The sequence below is a fragment of the Agelaius phoeniceus genome, chromosome 6, assembly GCF_051311805.1.
Source record: "Agelaius phoeniceus isolate bAgePho1 chromosome 6, bAgePho1.hap1, whole genome shotgun sequence".
NCBI lineage: Eukaryota > Metazoa > Chordata > Aves > Passeriformes > Icteridae > Agelaius > Agelaius phoeniceus.
In genome coordinates this window covers 32,805,021-32,826,608 of record NC_135270.1, presented here as the reverse complement: position 1 = coordinate 32,826,608, position 21,588 = coordinate 32,805,021, and the positions used below count along the sequence as shown (strand labels likewise).

The window sequence follows — 21,588 nt, the reverse complement described above, 5'->3', positions numbered from 1 at the left end:
TATCTCATAAGGAAAGTCTGAACAGGCTGTAACACTGCATCTAAAGGAACAACTTCAAAATCTTTAGAAAAAAGCAGTTATAATTATGTTACAAGCCTCTTTACTTAATAAAACTGACAACTCTGTGGTGCCTCAGAAAAGCCCTTAAAACCTGTCATAGCGACTTTCAAGGCAGTCAATGCACTAATTATACTAAAGGACAACCATTCCTTACAGTTTAAAGCACATTTAACAATCCACACCCTTTTTGACCTACATTTCATCACAGACAGAAGTCACACCCACAACACACTCTAGTTCTGTTCTTGAGGTGTCTAAAAGCTCACCTGGAGTAGGTTTTAAAACTGGCTTTGAAGAAAACACACATTAAGCCAGAATAAGGCCATCTAATTTCTACCACTATCATATGGCAGGGCTCAGCACTTCCTGACCCCTTATCTATTCAGATTGCCTTTTCAGATCACTGTAGTAACAAACTAGATAAACATGAACAGGAAGAAAGACATTCTACAAAACAGCAAGATTGCTAAACTGAAAACATTTATTCTACTGTTTTTTTTTCAAAATAAAGAACCCCAAATCTAGAAAAGTTTGCATAACTTTTTGAAAATAATCATGGAATAAATATGGACCAATTGCATCAGGCTTCAGAAGAGCCACGAGAAGCAGCAGGCTCTGTTCGTAGCTCAGGTGGCTTGAACTGATCTGAAGTTCAGCTGACACAGTCTGCTCTCTGCCCTGTCCTCAGCCTAACCTTCACTGTGCAGGTTGATAATGGTCTTAACATTCCCCTGCTCTCCTGCTGATTACCTCATTTTAAACTTAGTATTTTAACCTGTTAAATGCTCTTAAAGAGGAGAGGCAGGGAAGATAAAAGAAAAACTATAAGGCCTTGATTTTCATCAATATTCTCAGCCTTGTTGCCTCACTTAGACCATTACGTGAGCAGCTTTCCTGAGTTTTGATGGAATTGGGTATCACCAACATAACTGCTTTAAGTAATTAATTTAGATGAAGCAACAGAAACATAGACACGATAATTCTTATCAGAATTCAGCAATACATGATGTTAACAGAACGTGTGGACGCCAGACACGTTTGGTGAAGTGTAAAATGCAAAGTGTTTTTTAACATTTTCATCTAAATTCTGATTGACATTGAGATATGGACTACTTTAGAGAATTTGAAAAAGCACTGTAATAGCTATACTGTTATAAAATCAGAGAGCACATTAAGAAACTCAGTTTACTATTTTGCAGGAGTGCATACTGTATGCTCTATCAATAAATGGAATATTAACCTGTAAAACCTATCATATGAAAAAGCAGTGGTAGATCTGAGACAGAAATTCTAGGAAGATGTATTGATGGGTCTGGTTAATATGAGCAGACATACAAGTAAAAAAGACAGGGAACAGAAGATCACTATAAACTGTGTAAGTAAGCTAATGAAGATTTTGTACATTAAGGCACAAAGGCTGGCACTTAGTGTTACAAAGAATGGAGATGAAATTTCCTTTTATAGGTTATGCTCTTTTCATCTTCTTTTCATTTCAACAGGCCTTTTGCTCCCCATCTCAATGTGATATAGTAGTTTTAAGCTTAAACAAAAAGCTTTATAAAATAAAATCCGCATAGTTGCATTAATTTACCATAATTTCTTAAGTAATTACTAACTGTTAATTGCAATTTTAGCTGCATTCTCACATCTCACTAATGTGCTTTTTGATCTGAGATGAAATGCTGTATAAAAAATAGGGTGGAGTTTCATTTCTATTTTGTTTCATTACGTTTTATATCTCTTTATCTTCTCCCCACCTAAGGTTTAAATTCTAATGCAAGATCTTTTTTCATGCTTCTGGTGTAGATTGTAGAGAGTAGAATTCATTCACTCTCTCTGTCTCATCTAGATTATCTACTGCCTTCCATCTAATAGAAACATAGAAACATCTTTTCAATAATGTAATGGACAAGCTGGAGAAGTGGGCCAATAGGGATATTATGGAGATAAACATGACCAAGTGCAAGGTGCTGAACCTGGCTCAGGGCAATCCCCTGTGTTATCAGCACAGGCTGGGGATGAACAGCCCTGCCCAGAGGGACTTGGGGGTGCTGGTGGGTGAGAGGCTGGACATGAGGCAGCCATGGGCACTGCCAGCCCAGAGAGCCAAACGTGTCCTGGGCTGCATCCAGAGCAGCGTGGGCAGCAGGGCCAGGGAGGGGATTCTGCCCCTCTGCTCTGCTGAAACCCCACCTGCAAAGCTGCATCCAGCTGTTTTGGCAGAAGGAAAGGGAACAGAATGTAGAAGGAAGGACATGGAGCTGTTGGAGTAACTCCAGATGAGGGCCAGGAAGACGATCAGAGGGCTTGAGCACCTCTCCTGTGAAAACAGGATGAGAGAGTTGGGGTTGTTCAGCCTGGAGAAGATAATGGTTTGAGGAGACATTACAGCACTTTTCAGTACCTGAAGGGAGCTACAAGAAAGCTGGAGAGAGACTTTTACAAGGGCCTGTCTTGCTAGGACAAGGGATAATGACTTCAAACTGAAAGAGGGTAGGTTTAGATTAGATATTAGGAAGATATTCTTTGCTTGTGATGGTGGTGAGGCACTGGAACAGGCTTCCTAGAGAAGATCTGGATGCTCCATCCCTGGAAGTGTTCAAGGTGAAGTTGGATGGGGCCCTGTGAAACCTGCTCTAGGGACAGGTGTCCCTGCCCATGGCATGGGAGTTGTAATTAGATGATTTATAATGTCTGTTCCAACCTGAACCATTCCATGACTCTATAACTCCATAAGCAAACACTAGTGTATCTATAGATGCACATAAAAAATTATATCATACCTATTAGTTAGGGTACTCATAATCCAGAGCAGGCAGAGTTTTTCAATAAATAGCTTTTTCATATTGTTATTATTGTGAATATATTGCATTTTAAAACAATAGTGCCAAACTTTTGATCAGTCAGGCTAAGGGTTTTCTTCTAAAAGCAGAAAAGGGCCATAGATAACATGACAGGGTGTAGTGCAACAGAGAATAAATAAATTGGTCCATTTTAGATGCTATTTCCTGGGAACATGATCTTAGCTTCAGAATTGCTCTCCAGACACTGGCTGCTTTTTTACCACAATTGTCTTACTGTCCAGTCTGATGAGTGCACAGGGAAGAAAATATCTGGGTGCAACGTCCCACCCTGAAGAGGAAGGGAACACCCAAGAGTTGTTGTCACCAGAGCAACTCATGCGGCCTGGTTTTGGCCACTATCTCTCTGACAGGCTACTTCTAGCAGGACTGCAGTCCACAGAGATTCTGTTGGCAGCAACTGCTGCAGCAGCCTTCTCACTATTGTTCTTTTGGCAACTCCTTCAATCCCATGGACTCATCTTGAAGAAGAAAAATAATCTTGGAGATACAAGGGCTATATAATTCAACTCATAATTCTGTCCTGAAAGAGAGTCACAGGGAGTGAGCTGCAGGATAAAATGTCTAAGTGGGTCCCTAGCAGTCCATCAGCCCATGTTGAGCATCCTTTTTTTAATAGAAATTAAGACTTTTGTTCTGAGTATTTAAAAATTAATGGAAAAATATTCCTCCTTTTTAACTACAAGAAACTGAAATTATTCAATTTTTTTATAGTGCAATTATTTAGATTTCTAGACATAAAATATTTCTTTAAAATAGTAAGAAAGATGGAAACAAACTTTACTAATCTCAGATATTTCTTATTTTACTCAAAATGTTGTTCTAAAATGGCCTTCATTTGTAACTCCTCCTGCTCTAGACAAGGACTTTTAAATGCAGTCAGAGAATCCTCAGGGATTATATACTTCTTGTTGTAGCATAGATTTCTAGCAGTGATAACAGCTATGTCACTGTTCCTCTCAGTTCTGTTGTTTTCATCTCAGCAAAAAAAGGCTAAACCTGTACCTTCACACTGATACAAGACTATTCTAAATAATTATTTTAAGAAAAGAAAGTTAGGACAAAAAATCAATTTTATAACAAGCTCAAGAGAATACCAATGGTGATTGTAAGCATTAAAAAACATTTTAAGTTTTCTAAGTCAATTCTTGTATTTCCACCAATAGATGTCACTCTTACACAAATTTTTCTTAGTGTTTCTTTGCACAAGATGTATTATGTAATCTAGTCTTTAAAGCCACTTCTTCCAACCATTCAATCCTTCCTATGTTTCTTTCTTCTTCTTCTACATTCTGTTCCCTTTCCTTCTGCCAAAACATGTCTCTGTAGGCTGCTTACTGCTCACCCTGGCAGCATGTAAGGATTTCCAGCTACATTAAGCTGGCCTGACCTTATGATGAACTCAAGTTGCCCTCTGAAGCTTCATTGTTTCATACCCCAGGAAGCTGAGAAACTTTTCCTGTCAAGATCATGGCCAGTATGGCTCCAGTGCCAGTTAGGATTCTCCAAAGCTCTGGGAAGCAGCAGCAGCCTGGCTCCCAGTGCTGCACACATGCACGTGAGCACACACCCATGCACTTGTGCACAGGTGCACACACAGAGTTTGCTCCTGCAATGCATCTCCAGGAACCAACTAATTTAAACTAAACACCCATCAAGATTTTAGAAATGGCGCGTCGTGTATCTTAATCAATTTATATAATTTCAAACATTTCCATGTGTATTGCTCTCAGCTGCACAAAGACATATGGGCTCACAGACCATCTGGAAAACTGTATCCCATCCAAAACTTTGCAGTTTGTCAGATATTTTGGAACATGCTTTTAGACTGACCTGAAATAAATGCATACCAAAAATGTAATTGTATATAATAAATGCTTGTTGAAATCCAGTATAGCATGAATACAGTCCTACTCACATTCAGTTCCAGGCTCAGATGCAACACACTTCTGTTGATCTTCTCACTTGAATGAGGAAATGAGTTTGGTTGCCTCAGTCTGCAATCCAGAACCCACATATCTTCATCTCTGCTTGCCACATCCAAACTAGTCAGCCGCTCAGTGAAGTCATCCTTTAAAGCAGACTCTGCTGGGAGGCCCAAATGAAATTACATTAAATTAAATAATTCTATGCATCTGCACATAATCCCTGCATACAGAAAGTTCTGTATCTTTTTGAAACTCTGGTACACACTACCAACACGTACAAATTCTCCTGTTTGTTTAAAGCACAACAGAATGGTATAATGGGGGTACCGACTTTGTTTTGACTCAGAAAAAATCTTTTTGTCCTTAAATTTTTTAGGTCAGACCTAGCATAAAAAAAAATGGGCTGCTTGTCTTTCCCCTTTATACAGACATAGACTGTGTTTAAGATGCTTGAGTTTTGACCTCTGCCAAGGGACTCTTACTGGTCATCCTGAATGTGCTCATTAGACACACATATTTCAGAGGTGGGTGTGAAGCATAAAACCACGCTAAGGAAGTTCCATAAACTGATTTGATGAGCTTTTAGATATTGGCTGAACACAGCCTTAGTGGGGACGGTGCCAGTCCCCTTAGTCCCTTACACCAAGTACATAAAAAGCAGGGTCTTCCAATCAGAAATGATACTTAAGATTTTACCTTTCTCCAGTAAGCTTAAAACATAGTGTCAGACTGGTTTTGGAATGGTTTAGATACAAACAGCCAGATTTAATGGGAGAGGTAAGAGCAAAACCTGTCAGCCATGGGTGTACTCCTGTATTTCATGCTGTGCAACCACTCATCACTGTCCCTCCTGTTCACAGCATTGCTGGTTTATTAGACCCCCTCAAAAATGTCTGTTTCTGCATGGTAGCCTCAAATTTAGCAATGAGAAAACCAATGAATTCCATGAAGTTAATGTGTTCTCTGAAGTGCAATGTCTGACATGAGATACATAAAACCTCTTTTTACATTCTATAGGATATATACATATATCCTCTTATATATATACTCTTTAATGTACACAGACACATCCATCTTGGAACATTTTACTGGAAACTTCAGATATTAGCAGAATCCCTGGCTGCCTTATATCATGGCTTAGCATTATAAAAGCAGCCCTGGAAGACTTTAAGGCCAGATTTGATAGAGCTCTGAGAACGTGGTGAAAGATATCCCTGTCCAGACATGGGGGTTAGAACTTGATGTTTTTTATGGTCCTGTTCAATCCAGGCCCTTCTCTGATTCTAATAATGTCACTTACAATTTTGCAGTTTTTAAAAGTTTTATTTTCTTTTTCCCTAACTTTAAAAGACATTTTAAAAAGAGGCACTAGGATCAGAATCTGCATGCTTGCTTAAATATAGGATGATTTTCAAACTTTCTAATAGCTTACAGTTCCAAATAATTTAGGTGCCACCCTGTATCAATAAGCATAGTAAAGAATAGAACTTGATAAAATGGCCAATAATCCAAAGTATAAGTGAATATACACATCTTTTATCTTATTCAGATGAAATCTCAGAGTGAGATCCTATCAAAATACAGCATTTCTGCAGACAGTATCACACATACCTTTATACATTTTGAAATTATGCACTGCATATATTAAACTGTATCAAGATATTCAAACAGAAGACAGCATATTTTAAGACATTCTCAGGTCCAGATGTGGTATCTTTTAGATCAGGGATCTAACGAGAGAATTGCTTTCTGACTTTCTGAGTCATTGGTTTTCTGTCTATTTTTACACATTTGATAAAATATTTCATTTGTTGGCCCTCATGCCATTATGTAACTGTTGTGGTTTAACCTCAGTCAGCAACCAAATACCATGCAGCAACCATGCATCCATAACATAGCCCTGTACCAGCCACTGTGAAGAAAATTAAGTTTACCCCAACTAAAACCTACTCATTAAGTCATTTTGATATTTAGAAAGCTTTAAGGTCAGAAATACAAATATAATTCTTTTAATATTGAATACAAATCTTGCACCTATAATAAGCTGAAAAAAATGTATTGGGTGAATTTTGACCTCGTTTTTGTTGCACCAAACAATTAGTCCAGTTACCTCTAGCCAACCCCCTTTACATGATTATGACATGGAAAATACAAAGGAAGTTCCTGGTGAGTGGAGAGGACAAAGTAAAAATCACCATTTTAAGGTAATTGGACATTATTTGTATCATGTTAACAAACCTAACAAACAAAACGAATACCTCCCTCAGCTGAAGAGATTCACTTTTTGTCCAAATGTAATTTTATGCACCATTATATTAATTTATGGTATTTTTTGCTGTTGGCAGACTCCTCCCAAGTCTCTTACCAAGCCTCTGTTCTCCACCCTCTATGTTATTATTACTTAATGTTCTGTTCTCTATGCATTTATGCCGGTAGCTGATGATTGCTTTGCTCCCTGATCCAGTCCTCACCTGCACACACCATTAGCATACAACCACTTCCATGGTAAAGGACCCATCCAACCCAGCAGACAGTAGAATATGAAAGGAGAACTTTAACCATCTCTCTAAGTATTCTATTTTAGGCAAATTCTTAAATGTTTGGCCATATTTTGCACTGAAGTTCACCATTCTGTCAGCTCTGACAGATGGATTTTACTGCTACTTACATTTATCCAGGAAACTTTTTCTTTTTAAAACTAGTAACTACTGTAATCTGATTGTGCATTTAAAAAAAGGTCATATATACTTTGTTAATGCATTTACAAGCACATGTATATATCATTGAATCATAGGCTTAATTTAGGCCATTATAAAATGCATGTTTACCCTTTAGCCAACTAAAATGACTTGACATCATTTTTTTTCCTGCTGAAAAAAATAAGGCTTTCAAGAAAGTTCAATTGCTATTCAAACTGCCTTCCAGGTTTTAAAGTTTATACCACTTAGGAGTTCCTCCTGTGTGCACTGTATGTACAATGACTGCCCAAATACAGATTTGCTGCCATCTATTGTCCCAAGGGAACAGAAGACAGAGCAATGTAAATAAGGGAAGACTGAATATTTAATGCTTCTTTGGCAATTTTTACTATGCAGACTTTGTGAGTGTAAGGAAACAACTTTTTTATGTTGTCACAGGTAAGACAGATGAGGCACTCAAACCTGAGGGGTACAGACAGGGTCTCATCATCAGACTGTGACAATAAATGGTACATACAGGATTTCCTAAGCCCTCTAGTCCCATACTGAACATACAAAATTATAAGGTAATTGCATCTGACTTTTTTTGTACAAATTGCCATTCTTGTCATACAAAGTCTTTTAAACACAAATTGTTAAATTAGCAAACAGGCACATTAGATGCCATGTAGTACATTTATGTTAGGTCACTGTTCTACACAACTCTATGGAACAGTTTCTGTGGGCAGACTCTCTCTATAGAAAACCTGTTTGTGCTTTCTCAGCTGTCTGGGAAAAAGAACTTGGGGAAAAAATATCAGCTTCTTAAACTTTTCTTTTTGCTAGTTCAAGGAATTAGGATGTCATGATAACCATTTCCTTCAGTACATGGTTTGCTTAACCACAACTCACTTAACTCTCAGGCCAATATTTACACTGATTGCTTTTAGCTATGTTTCCTGACCACTATATATTAATATTTCAATCACACTCCATTCTTTCTAGATTGCTTTACCACATAGGATAAAAATAAAATGCTTGATCTTTTTGTATGTTGATTTCTCTGTAATGTAATTCTGTTGCCTAGTTGATTGAATGTTATAAGTACTCATATGCATGAATAATGAAATTGTGTTAATTACATACTTGTATTCACTGCTTGCCTCTTGGAAGGAGTGCAAAGAAGGTGAATAAAATTTAAATATTTGTACGCCATTTGGGAATGAGTCTCAGATTGCCAAGTTTTGTGGACCTTTAGAGTTTTGGGTGTCTTACATTTTAGGCAAAGAAAACCCTAACAAACAAAATAAATGACCAAATAGGTTTTTCAGCAAGTGAACCACAAAACTGAAACAGTCTAACTTAGAAGTTGCCTATTTAAAGGCACCATTTTCACAGTAGAAATGAACACTCTAAGCATCAGAACTGCATTTAGAGGGTTTACAGTATTACCGACTTAAGACAATGTTATTACTGCAGGGATTTAGCTCTTGCAAGATCTTAAGTCAGCAAATCACAGCATGTTACAGAGTCTTTGGTACACTTCCTTATTCAAATAGTTGAGAATTGACCACTGTTATTGAGAGTATTGGTGGAACATGAAGATAAACTGAGTCAATATATTTTTTAAAATTATGAAAATACAAAATATGCAGATCCTACCAAATTTTTTGTTTTGTAGTGGGAACCTCAAATTTCATGATCCATCCCTCTGATCTGGCCTTTTCCTTTATAAGCAGTAAAAGCTTTCTGATTTTTCCTCTTTAATATGCCTCTTTTATTTATTTTATTAGATACACAAATGTAATAAATCTCAAGTTAAACCAGCATTGGAAGTATTCTTAGCAGTTTCAGATTCTGTGGTTAGATGATATTGCACAGCTCCATCCACATGCCATCTGTGGTACCTCATATCTGTTAGTATATAAAGACATTAATTCTGTATAAACAGATAAGTTATGCACACAGTGTTCCTCTGCATGTAGCTGACACAGAGGAAAATAAGATTTGATTTTCTGAAGTTAAAGTCTACTATGAATTTGAAGAAATATGAATAAGTAAGGAAAAAATAAGAGAAGTAGAAAGGGGATTTAAAAACCTAGAGGTGGCTTGGGGATCAACCAAAAGGAGAGAGTTCATGGGATGCTACAGAAGCCCTCCTCCCTCCCTTTTAATTTTACATATTTTCTTAATGGGAAAGAAGCAAATAGAAGAAACCTGTTTGCTCTGTTTTCTCTGAGACCCAAGAGAAGACTGAAATCTCAGCATCAATACAGTTCTTTCTGTTTTATTGGATAGAATGTAAGATGTAGCTGTCTGTGCAGAAAAGTGAACATTGTGCATTAGGTAGAGGAATAAATCCTTTTTACATAAGGAAAACTCATAGTGCAAGGCTAGAGAAACTGGAAAATGACACTAAATGCTGTCTCTGGGAATGAAGACAAATGTCATCTTTTCCCCTAATTTATATAATTTTTATTTAATCTGTATTGTAGTATGGGCAATTCATAGTATAAGCAGTTTAACAAAATCCTTGATGAAGATTGCCTGTTTCCACAGAACATTTAGAAATTCTTTTTGCATTATGACAAATTGTAGATTTTAAAAAGCAAATGTTAAGCCTGCTACTTGCTATATTGCACTAACAAAGAAGCCTGAATGGCCCAGTCCTTAAATCAAATCTCTCAAAGCGGTGAGTGTGGGAACAAAGCCCTGGAGCAGCAACACCCTGCAGTGGCAGTTAAGGTCCTTGTAGTGCTCAGAGAGCTAGAAGCTCCTAAAGTGCCAATATCCAAAACAATCAACCATTTAATGTCCTTTGCTTGTGTTCTCTCTTTCTTCTTGCAAGTACAACTTAGTCCAGCTAATAATGGAGAAAAAAATGTGTAAATGGCTTCAAATCCATACAATTGCTAACAGAAAAATTTATTGCCAAGTAAAATTAAGACCTCCCTCCCTTGCTAGCAAATAAAAATCAGTATGTTATTCTGAAGTGTGAACTTGAAGAAGGATACCTTCCTGCAGGAGGTGAAAAATTGTACGTCACTTGATGTGAATGTCTATCAATAAAAGAAAAGAACAGCAAAAAAAGGTGAAAATAAAGCTCTCTGGCCTAGAAAGCTTGGCTGAGCAACTACCAAAGACAGACTAATGAAGGAAATCCAAAACACTTATTTTCTTGTAAAAAACATTTGTGCAACTTCTCCATGCAGAGTATATCAACTTTAAAAGCTTGTGATACCACTCAAAGCTTTTCAAAAATACTTCAGAATCAGCAGAAATCTAATAAAGTTAGCAATATCTATCAAATCCTATGAATTCCTCATATAAATTTTAATGGTTTGTATTAAAATATATTTTCATTTATTCTTTTCATTTATTGACACTGAATGTGATTTATGTATTTTTTATTTATTAAGGGTTTATATTTACAGTAATTTATACTGCTTTTTCTCCTTCACCTCAATCTATTTATTCTAGACAAAAATCTCCAATCCGTAAGAGAGCAAACTCTAACAGAAAAAATAAGAATACTTATCACTAAATTAGTGTAAAAGAACTAGTACAATTTAGATTAGGGAAAAAACACCCCAACAAGCAAAACAAAAACAAAGCAAAGAAAAAGGCAAGATCATCCACAGAAAGATGAGAGAACCATATTCAAGATTCAATGCTGTTATCATCCAGCATGTGCTTGAGAAACCTGAGGAGCAGGAACTCTAGGAGCAAGTACAGAATGTATTTTCTGAATTAGGATACAGACCTGAAAGGTGCTGAGCCAGTTTGGCCCCATACAAGCCTACTGCTTTAGCAAACACTCAAATTTAAAGAGTTTAGTTACTGCGCAAACAACGGGCAAGATCCGCCTTGTCACTCTTGCTTTCAGATGCAAGCAAGAGGCCTCCAAGTGTTCCCAATTGGCTCAATAAACAAAGAGCCAAAGATAGTAAAGACCCCAAGAGGAAGAAATTGGCACCTCAGTGCAAACTTCATCTTTTACTATTCCCAAAGAAACTTCACATGTCCACAGTCAAATGCCACAATCAATGTTCAGGCCAAGGTTCTGAGATGCAATGCCAGGAACTTTTAGTGAAAGGCTTCTTTTTAATTGCAAAGATCTTCAGTGCTCACAGTAACTTCCAGATGGGGGTAATACCCAAAGTATCTAGTTAAATATAGTTAAATAGCCAATCAGCATGTATTAATTATACAACATTTCCAAGTGAGCCTTTTATGGACACACAAATATTAAGTACTACAAAAAACTTCAAAATACCTGACAATTCACATATGTTTTTTTTAAAAAGTAAGCATATGCTAAGTATCTTGTGGGGCTACAAAATAGATAATGATAATTTTCCAAAATCAGTTGACATCTCTTTTCAACTTCATTACCTGAAGTAATTTCTATGCAATCAGAGCATATACCATATTTGTTATAGATTACACTCAAAGTAACTACCAAAAATGGAAGCATTCCTAATCCTGAAATTGCTGTTATGGGGAGTGTTTCACTGTGACTTTTTACAACTAGCTCTCTCATCCGTGGTATTTGCCAGTAAGCTAAAAGAATGTGGAGGATGAGACCAATGTTTAAACTTTTTATTCCTTATTTTGTTTAGCAGGATTTGACCTTGCAAGAAACATTTTTGAAAATATTAGAAATCGGTACCTAGTGCAATAAGGAAAATGAAGAACCATATAGAAAAACTTTTCTCTTTTCTCATGTGCTTTTTATATTTCTCCTTATACACTGGTTCTAACCTCTTAGTCATAAGAAAGGTAAAGTCACCACCAAAAAGATTTGATTTGGGCATTAGGTAAGTAAAAAATTAATGACAGTAGGACTGATTTTAAATCATTTGCATCTTGTACCTTACACTTCAAAATTTTGTAAGTTGCCTAAAATAAGCTTTAACATCAATGCATCTACTTGTAGAGGTCACTTAGGCCAGCCACCTCTACATTGCATTCATGTCATTACATAAATATTTTAGTGCAAATATTAAGATTTGATATAATGAAGTATGGATAGAAATATACAAAAGCGCCAGAAGCAATAATCAAAGCCTGTATAACCAGGGACATTATCGACAGCAACAAAATTAATTAACACTGAGCATGTTATTTATAACTAGACCATGATTCATCAGTGAAAGGCTGCACTGTGATAACAGGAGAATGCACACAGCCTGCATGGCCTGTGCTCTTCCTTCTCCTCTTGGAATAACATTGCATTACGTGGGACAGTCTTCTGCCTTTTATCCAACAGGAAGGCACACAACAGCCCAAAATATACTGAAAATCAGGAAACCAGGAAAATAGGCAGCAACCTTGCTTAACATTAATTAAAAAGAAAATACATAAGTCTTTACAGGAAAAGGATCACCTGTTTTATGACCAGTCTAGCAGAACCTAAGAGATTTAGTCAGGATTTAACAGCTAGTGTCTCCTTTTCTCTATAACCTCATTCCTAATGCTGTCCAGACTGCTTTAGCATATGCACTACCTCGAGTGAGAATGGTAACATTCTGTGAATGTGCAGAATCAACCTAGACTATACTAAAGCCTTTGGCACTGAATCCCACAGCATTCTCCTGGAAAAACTGGCAGCCCACGCCTTGGATGGGTGCACTCGTCACTGGGTAAATAACAAGCTGTATGACCAGGCCCAGAGTGATTATGGAGGAATTACATCCAGCTGGTGGCTTGTGACAGTGGTATTCTCCCAGGCTCAGTACTGGGACCAGTCCTGTTAAATACATTTATAACAACCTGGATGGGGGGATCAAGTACACTCTCAGACAGATTACAGGCAACACTAAGTTGGGCAGGAGTGTTTATCACCTGAAGGGCAACAGGGCTCTGCAGAGGGATCTGGACAGGCTGGATGCATGGACTGAGACCAGTGGTATGGGGTTCAACAAGGCCAAGTGCCAGGTCCTGCACTTGGGTCACAGGAACCCCAGGCAGCTCTACAGGCTGGAGAAGAGTGACTGGAAAGCTGCCCAGCAGAAAATTATTTTGGCCTACTGGTTGACAGCCATGATGAAGTGATGATGATGCAGCCTGAACATGATTCAGCCTGTGCCCAGGTGGCCAAGAAAGCCAATGGCATCCTGGCCTGTATCAGCAGCAGTGTGGCCAGCAGGAGCAGAGCAGTGATTGTCCCCCTGTATTCCACATTACTGACACTGCACCGCAAGTCCTGTGTTCAGTATTGGGCATGTCATGACAAGAAGGACATTGAGGCTCTGGAGGGAGTCCAGGAAAAGGCAAAAGAGCTGGTGAAGGGTCTGGAGTACAAGTCTTGTCAGGAGCAGCTGAGGGAATTTGGGTCATTTAGCCTGGGAAAAAAAGGGGAGACCTTTTGCTCTCTACAACTCCCTGAAAGGTGGTACTGGCAGGGTGGGGCTTGTTCTCAAAAGTAACCAGCAATAGGGCAAAAGAAAATTACTATAAGCTGTACCAGGGAAGATTTAGGTTGGTTATTAGGAAAACATTTTTCACTAAAAAGGTTGTTAAGCATCGGAACAGGCTGCCCAAAAAAGTGGTTGAGTCATCATCCCTGGAGGGTTCAAAAAATGTGCAGATGTGGCACTTACAGACATGATTTAATGGTGGACTTGGCAGTGCTGGGTTAATGGTTGGACTCAGTGACCACAGTGGGTTTTTTTTTCAACCTAACTGATTCTGTGATTCTAAATTAGTAAGTGAAAAATTGCATATTTGTATCTGTAGAATCACACAGTTCTGAGTCATTAAGGAATTTCCATCCTCTTCTGCAAAAGCATCCAAATAAATATTTACATCCAATCATAAAAGAAATAAAGAAGTTGGTCTGACACCTAAAATTATTTGATAATTCATGTTCCAAAGATCTACAGCTATGTTGTTTCACGTGTGCTGTAGCAACTTTTTCTGTTTTACTATGACAGGAAAAGAAAACAAGCAGTGGTCAGATTCTGAGTGGCAATATCTCAGCATGAGAACAGTTACCAAACAGAAAAAGATTACCTTAGTTCACACACTTGCTAAGTCTGGCATCAGTACACCCCATGTCACTATTGACAGGGTCATGTTGAACCTAAATCAGTTAACATCACATAAATTTTCAAAAGGTTCAGCTGACCCTTGTCTAATTCAAGTATCTCTAAATGCCTTTTAGTGCATCATGAGCTTACAGAAACTCCAAAGCCCTGCTATGCTTCTGTTAATGAAATCCCATCCTTGTGATGTTTGAAGCACAATCAATCAATCTTATAGGCATAGACAGACATATACTGAACTTTACAGTCTTAGGAAAATTGGATGACTGAGCAAAGGGAATTGATCACCTATCCAGCAAATTTTCTGAGTTTTCAAAAATGTCCAAGTCCTGTTGCCAAGGAAAAAGATTCCGGATAGGATACAATTTTTGTATATACTCACAGTGAACCCTCATTTAAATAGGTTCTATGTTTACTGTAGCATACCATGACTCAAAAACAGGCATCAATTAATCCAAAACCTGAGGAAAGCAATATAACCATATTCATGGGGCACTGAGATGTGTTTTTCACATTTCCAGTCAGCACTTGTATAAAAATTTGAGCTGTGTCACTGACATTGCCTTGTATACTTCTTACCTCTAAACTTAAATGGCAATACTGAACGGCCTACTTTACTTTTTTTTTTAATATTATCCACTCTTTTATTTTATTTTGGCATTCCAAAACTTCACTTGCTTCAGCTAATCATAAGCTCACTGCATTAGACATTGGACAAGAAATCAGTTTCAAAAAACCTAATCCATCAGCTTTGTTCTTAATTAATTTATTTTTTTAAATTCTTTATTCCTTTTCCTTGGAACTTAGGAAATTTTAAGTCGCATTTAGTTCACAACCACTGGAACACAGTTTTTCCCATTTACAAAGCTGTTGAATATTCCTTACTTTCACAGATTTCACAAGAATTGAGAGGTGAACAGTAGTTCTGAAAATAAATTATGCCACCTATATAGATACTGTTACTTGTGAAAACATGAGGGTGTGGAAGTGGTAATATATCGCTTAAAGTATTTTAAACTTTCTTTGAATAAATTAACGGTTCAAACTATTTCTCTTTTACATTTACGCTTTTCCTCGCATCTTGGGTTTTTTTGTAAACATGTATTGAGATGTACCCAACATGAATAGCATGTGAGCTCAAGATTAAATTACGGTGGCATCCATGAGTGACTTCCCTTCAACTGTTAAAAACTTTTGCCAACTGAAAATTCCGCATTCAAAGAAGATGGTGTACTTTTAGCATTTTCATTCCACTGTCGACACTTTGGTGCACTTCAGGTTGGTATATAGGAAAGACAAAAAAATCCAACCCTATCCAATCTTTTCAGCCACTCAGTTTTACAATCTCTATCATACATCTTGTCAGTTATTTTAGGGTTTTTCTCCTACGCTAAAGACAATATTTTTGTGCTTTAAAATATCCTGTTGTCTTTTCCTGAATATGACCCAGTATTACCACATACTTTTTGAGACAGAGAATGAGAACTGCAGGATATTGTAAATGTGACAGCACAAGATCTCATGAAGCAGAATAATGTTTTTGGGGGTTACTTCTTCTCTAAAAATTCCCAATTTGCTTTTTTTGAAAGTTATTGAGTTTTCAACAAACATTTACATGGGATTATCTGTCAAGATTTAAAGCTGTCATTGGTGGAAGAAAATGGCAAGCTTCATTTTATATATAAAGTGAAATTGTAAGGGGGTTTTGTGCATGGCTTCCTATTTATTTCCTTTAAGTTCACCTGCCTTTTTCTACTTAGTAAATGCTTTCTACAGTTCTTCACAGCACTTCTCCCCAAATATCATGATATGATATTCATTGACTAGAGCAGTATTCCTGATCCTCAGAGAGGTCAGGCTAGATATTAGGGTATGCATCCCCAGGGATAGAAACATTGATTTTACAGCTAGTGATGAAGCCTGACTAGGACTTTGTTAACTCTTGGGATAAAGAGGGGAATGAAAGGCAAACAGCACAGTGGAGGAGGTTTCAGAACTCAGGAGGATATAGGCTACTTTAGAACAACTACCTCTCAACATCACTCATTTCCTTTATTTTTCAGTGTGATTCAGTACAGGACTGGCTAATTATAGCAAACTTAAAATTGCAGAGCAGAAATGATGCAAAAAATATAAAGAGCTAGAATGTTACTAGTTACCACCTACATTTCTTTTTAATACAGTCCGTATTTATTCATATTTTAACAAGTATCTGCCAAAATGACAAGCAACATTTCACAGTCTCAACTCTGACACATCTACATGTTAAAACTAGTCAAATTTGGAGACAGCTTTTTATTTTCTTTAAAGTACTTTTTTGGGAAAGACATTTTTTCAGTATATGGCTGTTTGCATAATGTCTGCAAGATAGTACGTGCATGTTCAATAACACGTGTGTCAAAATAACTGTATAAACAACCAGAAGAGGCCATGAGCATCTCAGCTTTATCAAGGTTTTCTTGAACTCAAAGTGTTCTATTACAAAACAAAAGAAAACACTCTTCATTATGTAACCTAGACCTTTTGATTGGCCTCAGTTTGGTCAGGCAAAACAAAGCCTTAGATGTCTAAGTACCTAAGAAGTGGTCTGCTTAATCCCCTAGAACATATTTCTGTTATTCAATCCACTTTTGCAAGTGTTTTATGCAGTTATATTACACTACTGAGGAAAAAAATAAGCTGTATTCTTTTGAAAGTTCAGAGCCTAATTAAAAGGTGGCTCATTAGCCAAATGGATTTTTGTCACATGAAATTTTTCACTGGGTTGTTAATGAACCAGATATAAATACCAGTGACTACTGCAATCCAGCAACCTCAAGGCTGCCAGTATTATTACATTTACTTTAAATATAAAATTACAACTTTGCAAGTGTGGGCCACCTAGCATATAATTCTGTTTTGGAAAGCATTCCTATTTAAATCAATCATAAGCATATGCTCTCTGTCATGCTTTGAGTTAAGCCTGCATTCAGTGCTGTTCTTGAAAAGGGTGGTTCTCCCTTTCAAGGCACACTGATAACACACGCCATTCTGAAGAACACGCTATAGGAATGTGACAGCAAAATGCTATTGGTCATATTTCTGATTCATATGAAAGATACACTTCCTATTTTAAAATTCTTTCATCTTCAACATGTAGCTGCCAAAGGAACCAAATGAAAAGCATAACTTCCTTTTATTTTTGTGCTCATAGTTCTGTTGTAACAGTAAACCTGTTATGCAAATTCTGCGCTCTGGCTAAAGACCTCTAAGGTTTGTCCTCCTGATCCCTATAGTAGTGTCACCTAGAAGTACAATTAGTTTCACTTGATCAATTTTCTGCTAGGATTAAAAAAAAAAAGGGGGTGCTGTATCTGTGGACTGAGGATCATAAAATCATTTTCCAGAAAATCCCAACATAGTCTGTTAAGTTTTATGGTTAAAAGTCAAATGAAATACCTTACTGGTGTGACACAGAGACGACTCAATAATACTTAAGTAGAAATGTAATGCAGAAATAGAGGTAGTTCCCAGGAGAAAGAATACAGAGTTAAATAGAGTTCAATTTTTAGAACAATGAACAATGACTACAAAGCACCAAAACGTATGATGATAGTCTAGACCTAAATTCAAATGCATTTTTAATTATTTTTTCTGAAGGAGTAAATCCATTTTTAATAGTTTGGCTAGATGAAGTTAACAGCATTGCTGCAATAAAATGCTCCAACATCATTTACAATACAATTATTTGGACTCGGTTCCTAAACGAATGTTAGATGCCAAAATTAATTTACCCCAGTCCACAAAGGTGTGGATCATTCCAGGTCAGATCTGCCAGCTCTGTGTCTGTGCCTCAGACACCCCTAAGGCACCTAAAATGTGTCTTTTCCATTCTACACAATTTTGCATCCATTCCAAAGATCTTGCGCAATAAGGAGGTAACATTCAGCATTCCTTCCTTTCATTTGTGAAATTATCTTACAGGTAATTGCTCAGCATATTGAAAAGGGTGGCAGAGATCATTTTGTGTGAACAAGCAAAGTATGAGCTTGTTTCAAAAGGTGCAGATAGGGTGTAAGTCAGATGAAGGAGAAAAGTAATGGAAATGAAGGAGACGTGATGAAGGGGTTGTGGGAGTGTTTTAAGGATGACTGCTGAGTAAGAAAGCAAAGCAGCATGCTACTATACAAGAGGATGGGTGGAAATATTTCCATGACTATTCAAAGTCATGACTATTTAAATATTAGTATCATTAGATGTTGTTTTTAGCAGCCAAAGCTGCTAAAGTAGACCTGAATTCCAAGAAACCTTTCATTTGTTCCACTGGAACACCCAGCTGTCATCTCCATTTGCACATTTAATATCAATTTCAATGAATTACACATAAGAGAATTCAACCCTCTGATGACAGAGCTGCAACTTACTTTACAAAGTTAATTGAACCTCCTTTTATGCTCAGTCTCACTGGCCATCCACATTATTAATGCCTCAAGCCCAGGCTATGTCACAGCTTTGCTGGTAGCGTGGAATCCCCTTTGAGGCTGTAGTCACACCTAACCCACACCAGGAAAGCTTCAGGTTCTTCCAAGCTCTGTCCCACAAGAGTGGAATGACTGCAACCCACTGATGTGAGAGAAACTGTGTAGCAGCAGCCATGCCACAAGGACTCTGACAGATGTATGAAGTCTGTGCAGACATATCTTAGCAACTGCAATTCTGCAAGAATTCTTCAGGCTCAGGCTTCTCTTTGAACTGCCTAAGTATCCCTGCAGTGAGTCTCATAAACTGGAAAAGCAGTGGGTGGCTAGTGTGGGCCAGACATGCCATGCAAACACACCCTATGTGACTCCTCTCATACAAAGCATCTACATCACTATAAGTGAAATACAATTATGCAGACGAGGAAAAAATAGGACTAGAAAGTCAATTTGTATGGTTAGAAATACCATGGATGATGGGGGAAAAATTCTCACTTATTTAATTTATTAAAAAAAACCCCAGACTTCTGCCTATTTTCAATAAAAAACATTTCACTTTGGAGGAGTTACAAAAGAAAGCCTTTTCACTGTACTTAGCTGTCTCAAAGGTATCTCCTCAACAGAAGAGAGATCTCTAGCAAAGTGTCACCCTGGAAATCTGAAATAGCTTCTAACTACAGCTTATTTTCTGCTAGCCTTTGAATAAAGCCTTTAAATTCAAAGTTCTTACAGGAAACCAAAATCTGATAGAATGGAAACAAACCTTTTGTTTTGGTTTCAAGGTGAAATGGTTTAAATGTTATCCAACCACTTTGATGAAAAGGACTTGACAAATATTCAATGCCTGATGAGACAACAAATAGAGCTCTTTGGACTAATTAGGTCTGGCCTCTTTTACTAATCCACAGATTGGAGAAAAATTCTCAATGTGGATTAAGACTGACAAACCAAGCAACAAAATTAGATTTTTTTTTCCCCATGATGCAACAAAACATTCAAATGGAACACTGCCAGTCATACTAAAGATAAGATGACAAGATAGAAACCTGAAGGCTAAAAGGTAAGAGATTTTTGAAAAAAGTGAAAACCTGAAAAAGTATGCCCTAACATTTTTATTCTCATCTTTGGATGAAAAACATCTTTCGTTTTTGCCTAACTAAGTATAACTTGCATAAATAAGTATAAAAGTGGAATACAAATTAATCACAAGAAAAAAAAAATGCAAACAATTCCTGGGAATTTATATAGTGATATTTATCTTACTTATAATACTTAAAGCTATGGTTTCACTATGTATCAGATTTAAAGAATAATGTTGTAGTAAACTAGTACAAAAATTATTAGATCCATATCCCATGAAAGAAGCATATGAAAGGAAATTAGGTTTGAAAAGCATGATAAGTACTGAGATTTTGTACAAGACTGTTCTTTTGGCCTATGCAAAAAGATGCATTGCCATCTTCTGTTCTTGGAATATTAATTGGAGTTTATTATTCACCTGGAAAATAATTTTCAGAAGGCTGCTACTTCTGGAAAAAAAATAAATTGTTTGTTTGGGATTTTCTTTGATTAAATTTTATTTCTATGAAAGCTGGAATTTTCCAAAAAGAAGAAAAAAATTCTGAGTGGCATGACTTCGTATAACTATCAAATACATGTGCAAGTTTAAACTATAATGCCTATTGGAAAATGTACAAGCAACTGTATATAAATTATATTACATTATATTATGCATAGCTTTAATTATATTTTAATATGAATTTATTTAAAAACATATACTGTCAAAAATTGAGTAATTTTTATTTTAATAACTTTTTCAATATATTTTTCATATTTGAAGAATATAATTTCTTAAGACAAAACAAATTTGACTGCAAAATCAGAAATTATGAATTATCTGAAATTATCAGAAATGTGAGCATATGCTCAAATTTACAATATATTGTAAACTACATTACTGACAAAAATATATACTCTAGAGGAAAGAGAAGATAACTTCTAAATTTTAGTTGTTATTGTAAGATGATTGTTTATTTGTCATTGTAAGATGAAATGGCTCAATGCCAGCTGCTTTACAGGCCATATACATATATGCTTTAAATAAAATTAACACAGAGAAAAACACCCTGAAAATTTTAATTTCTCCAACAAACTGAACAAAGATTTAGATTTCACTTATGCAACAGTAACTATCAGACTCAAATATATGTTAACAAAATGTTAGTTGAGGGACTACAAAACCACTGACTTCAGTGCTGCATAAATTAAAAGAAGCCATTTTTTGAGTAATCGCTACAAAGATCTTGGAATGACTACTGCTGACTAATGGTCCAAGTTTACCCCAGTATGCTTAAGAAAATTCTGCAGCTTTTAAATATGCCTGCCTTAGCAGCTGTAGTGTTCAGTTTCTCTGGGCATGGAAATGAAGCTATTTGTTCTAAGTGCACAGACAATATGAATCAGATGCCATACACAAATTATGTATATGAGCTAAGTGTGATTAACATCTTAGGTCACAGAGAGCACCTGGTATTTTTGCAAATAGTAACAATTAA

At 36.7% G+C, this 21,588-nt stretch overlaps 1 protein-coding gene across 4 annotated transcripts in view; it reads right to left on the bottom strand.

The window, feature by feature from the left end:
• FMN1 (formin 1) overlaps window positions 1-21,588 on the bottom strand; it is a 176,620-nt gene that overhangs the window by 134,264 nt on the left and 20,768 nt on the right. For 3 of the 4 annotated variants that reach the window (XM_077180357.1, XM_077180356.1, XM_077180359.1), the window contains exon 3: window positions 4,840-5,009. In XM_077180357.1, coding sequence (XP_077036472.1) covers window positions 4,840-5,009 — 170 coding nt within the window. The remainder of the gene's footprint in view (window positions 1-4,839; window positions 5,010-21,588) is intronic. The other variant, XM_077180358.1, reaches the window with a different exon arrangement.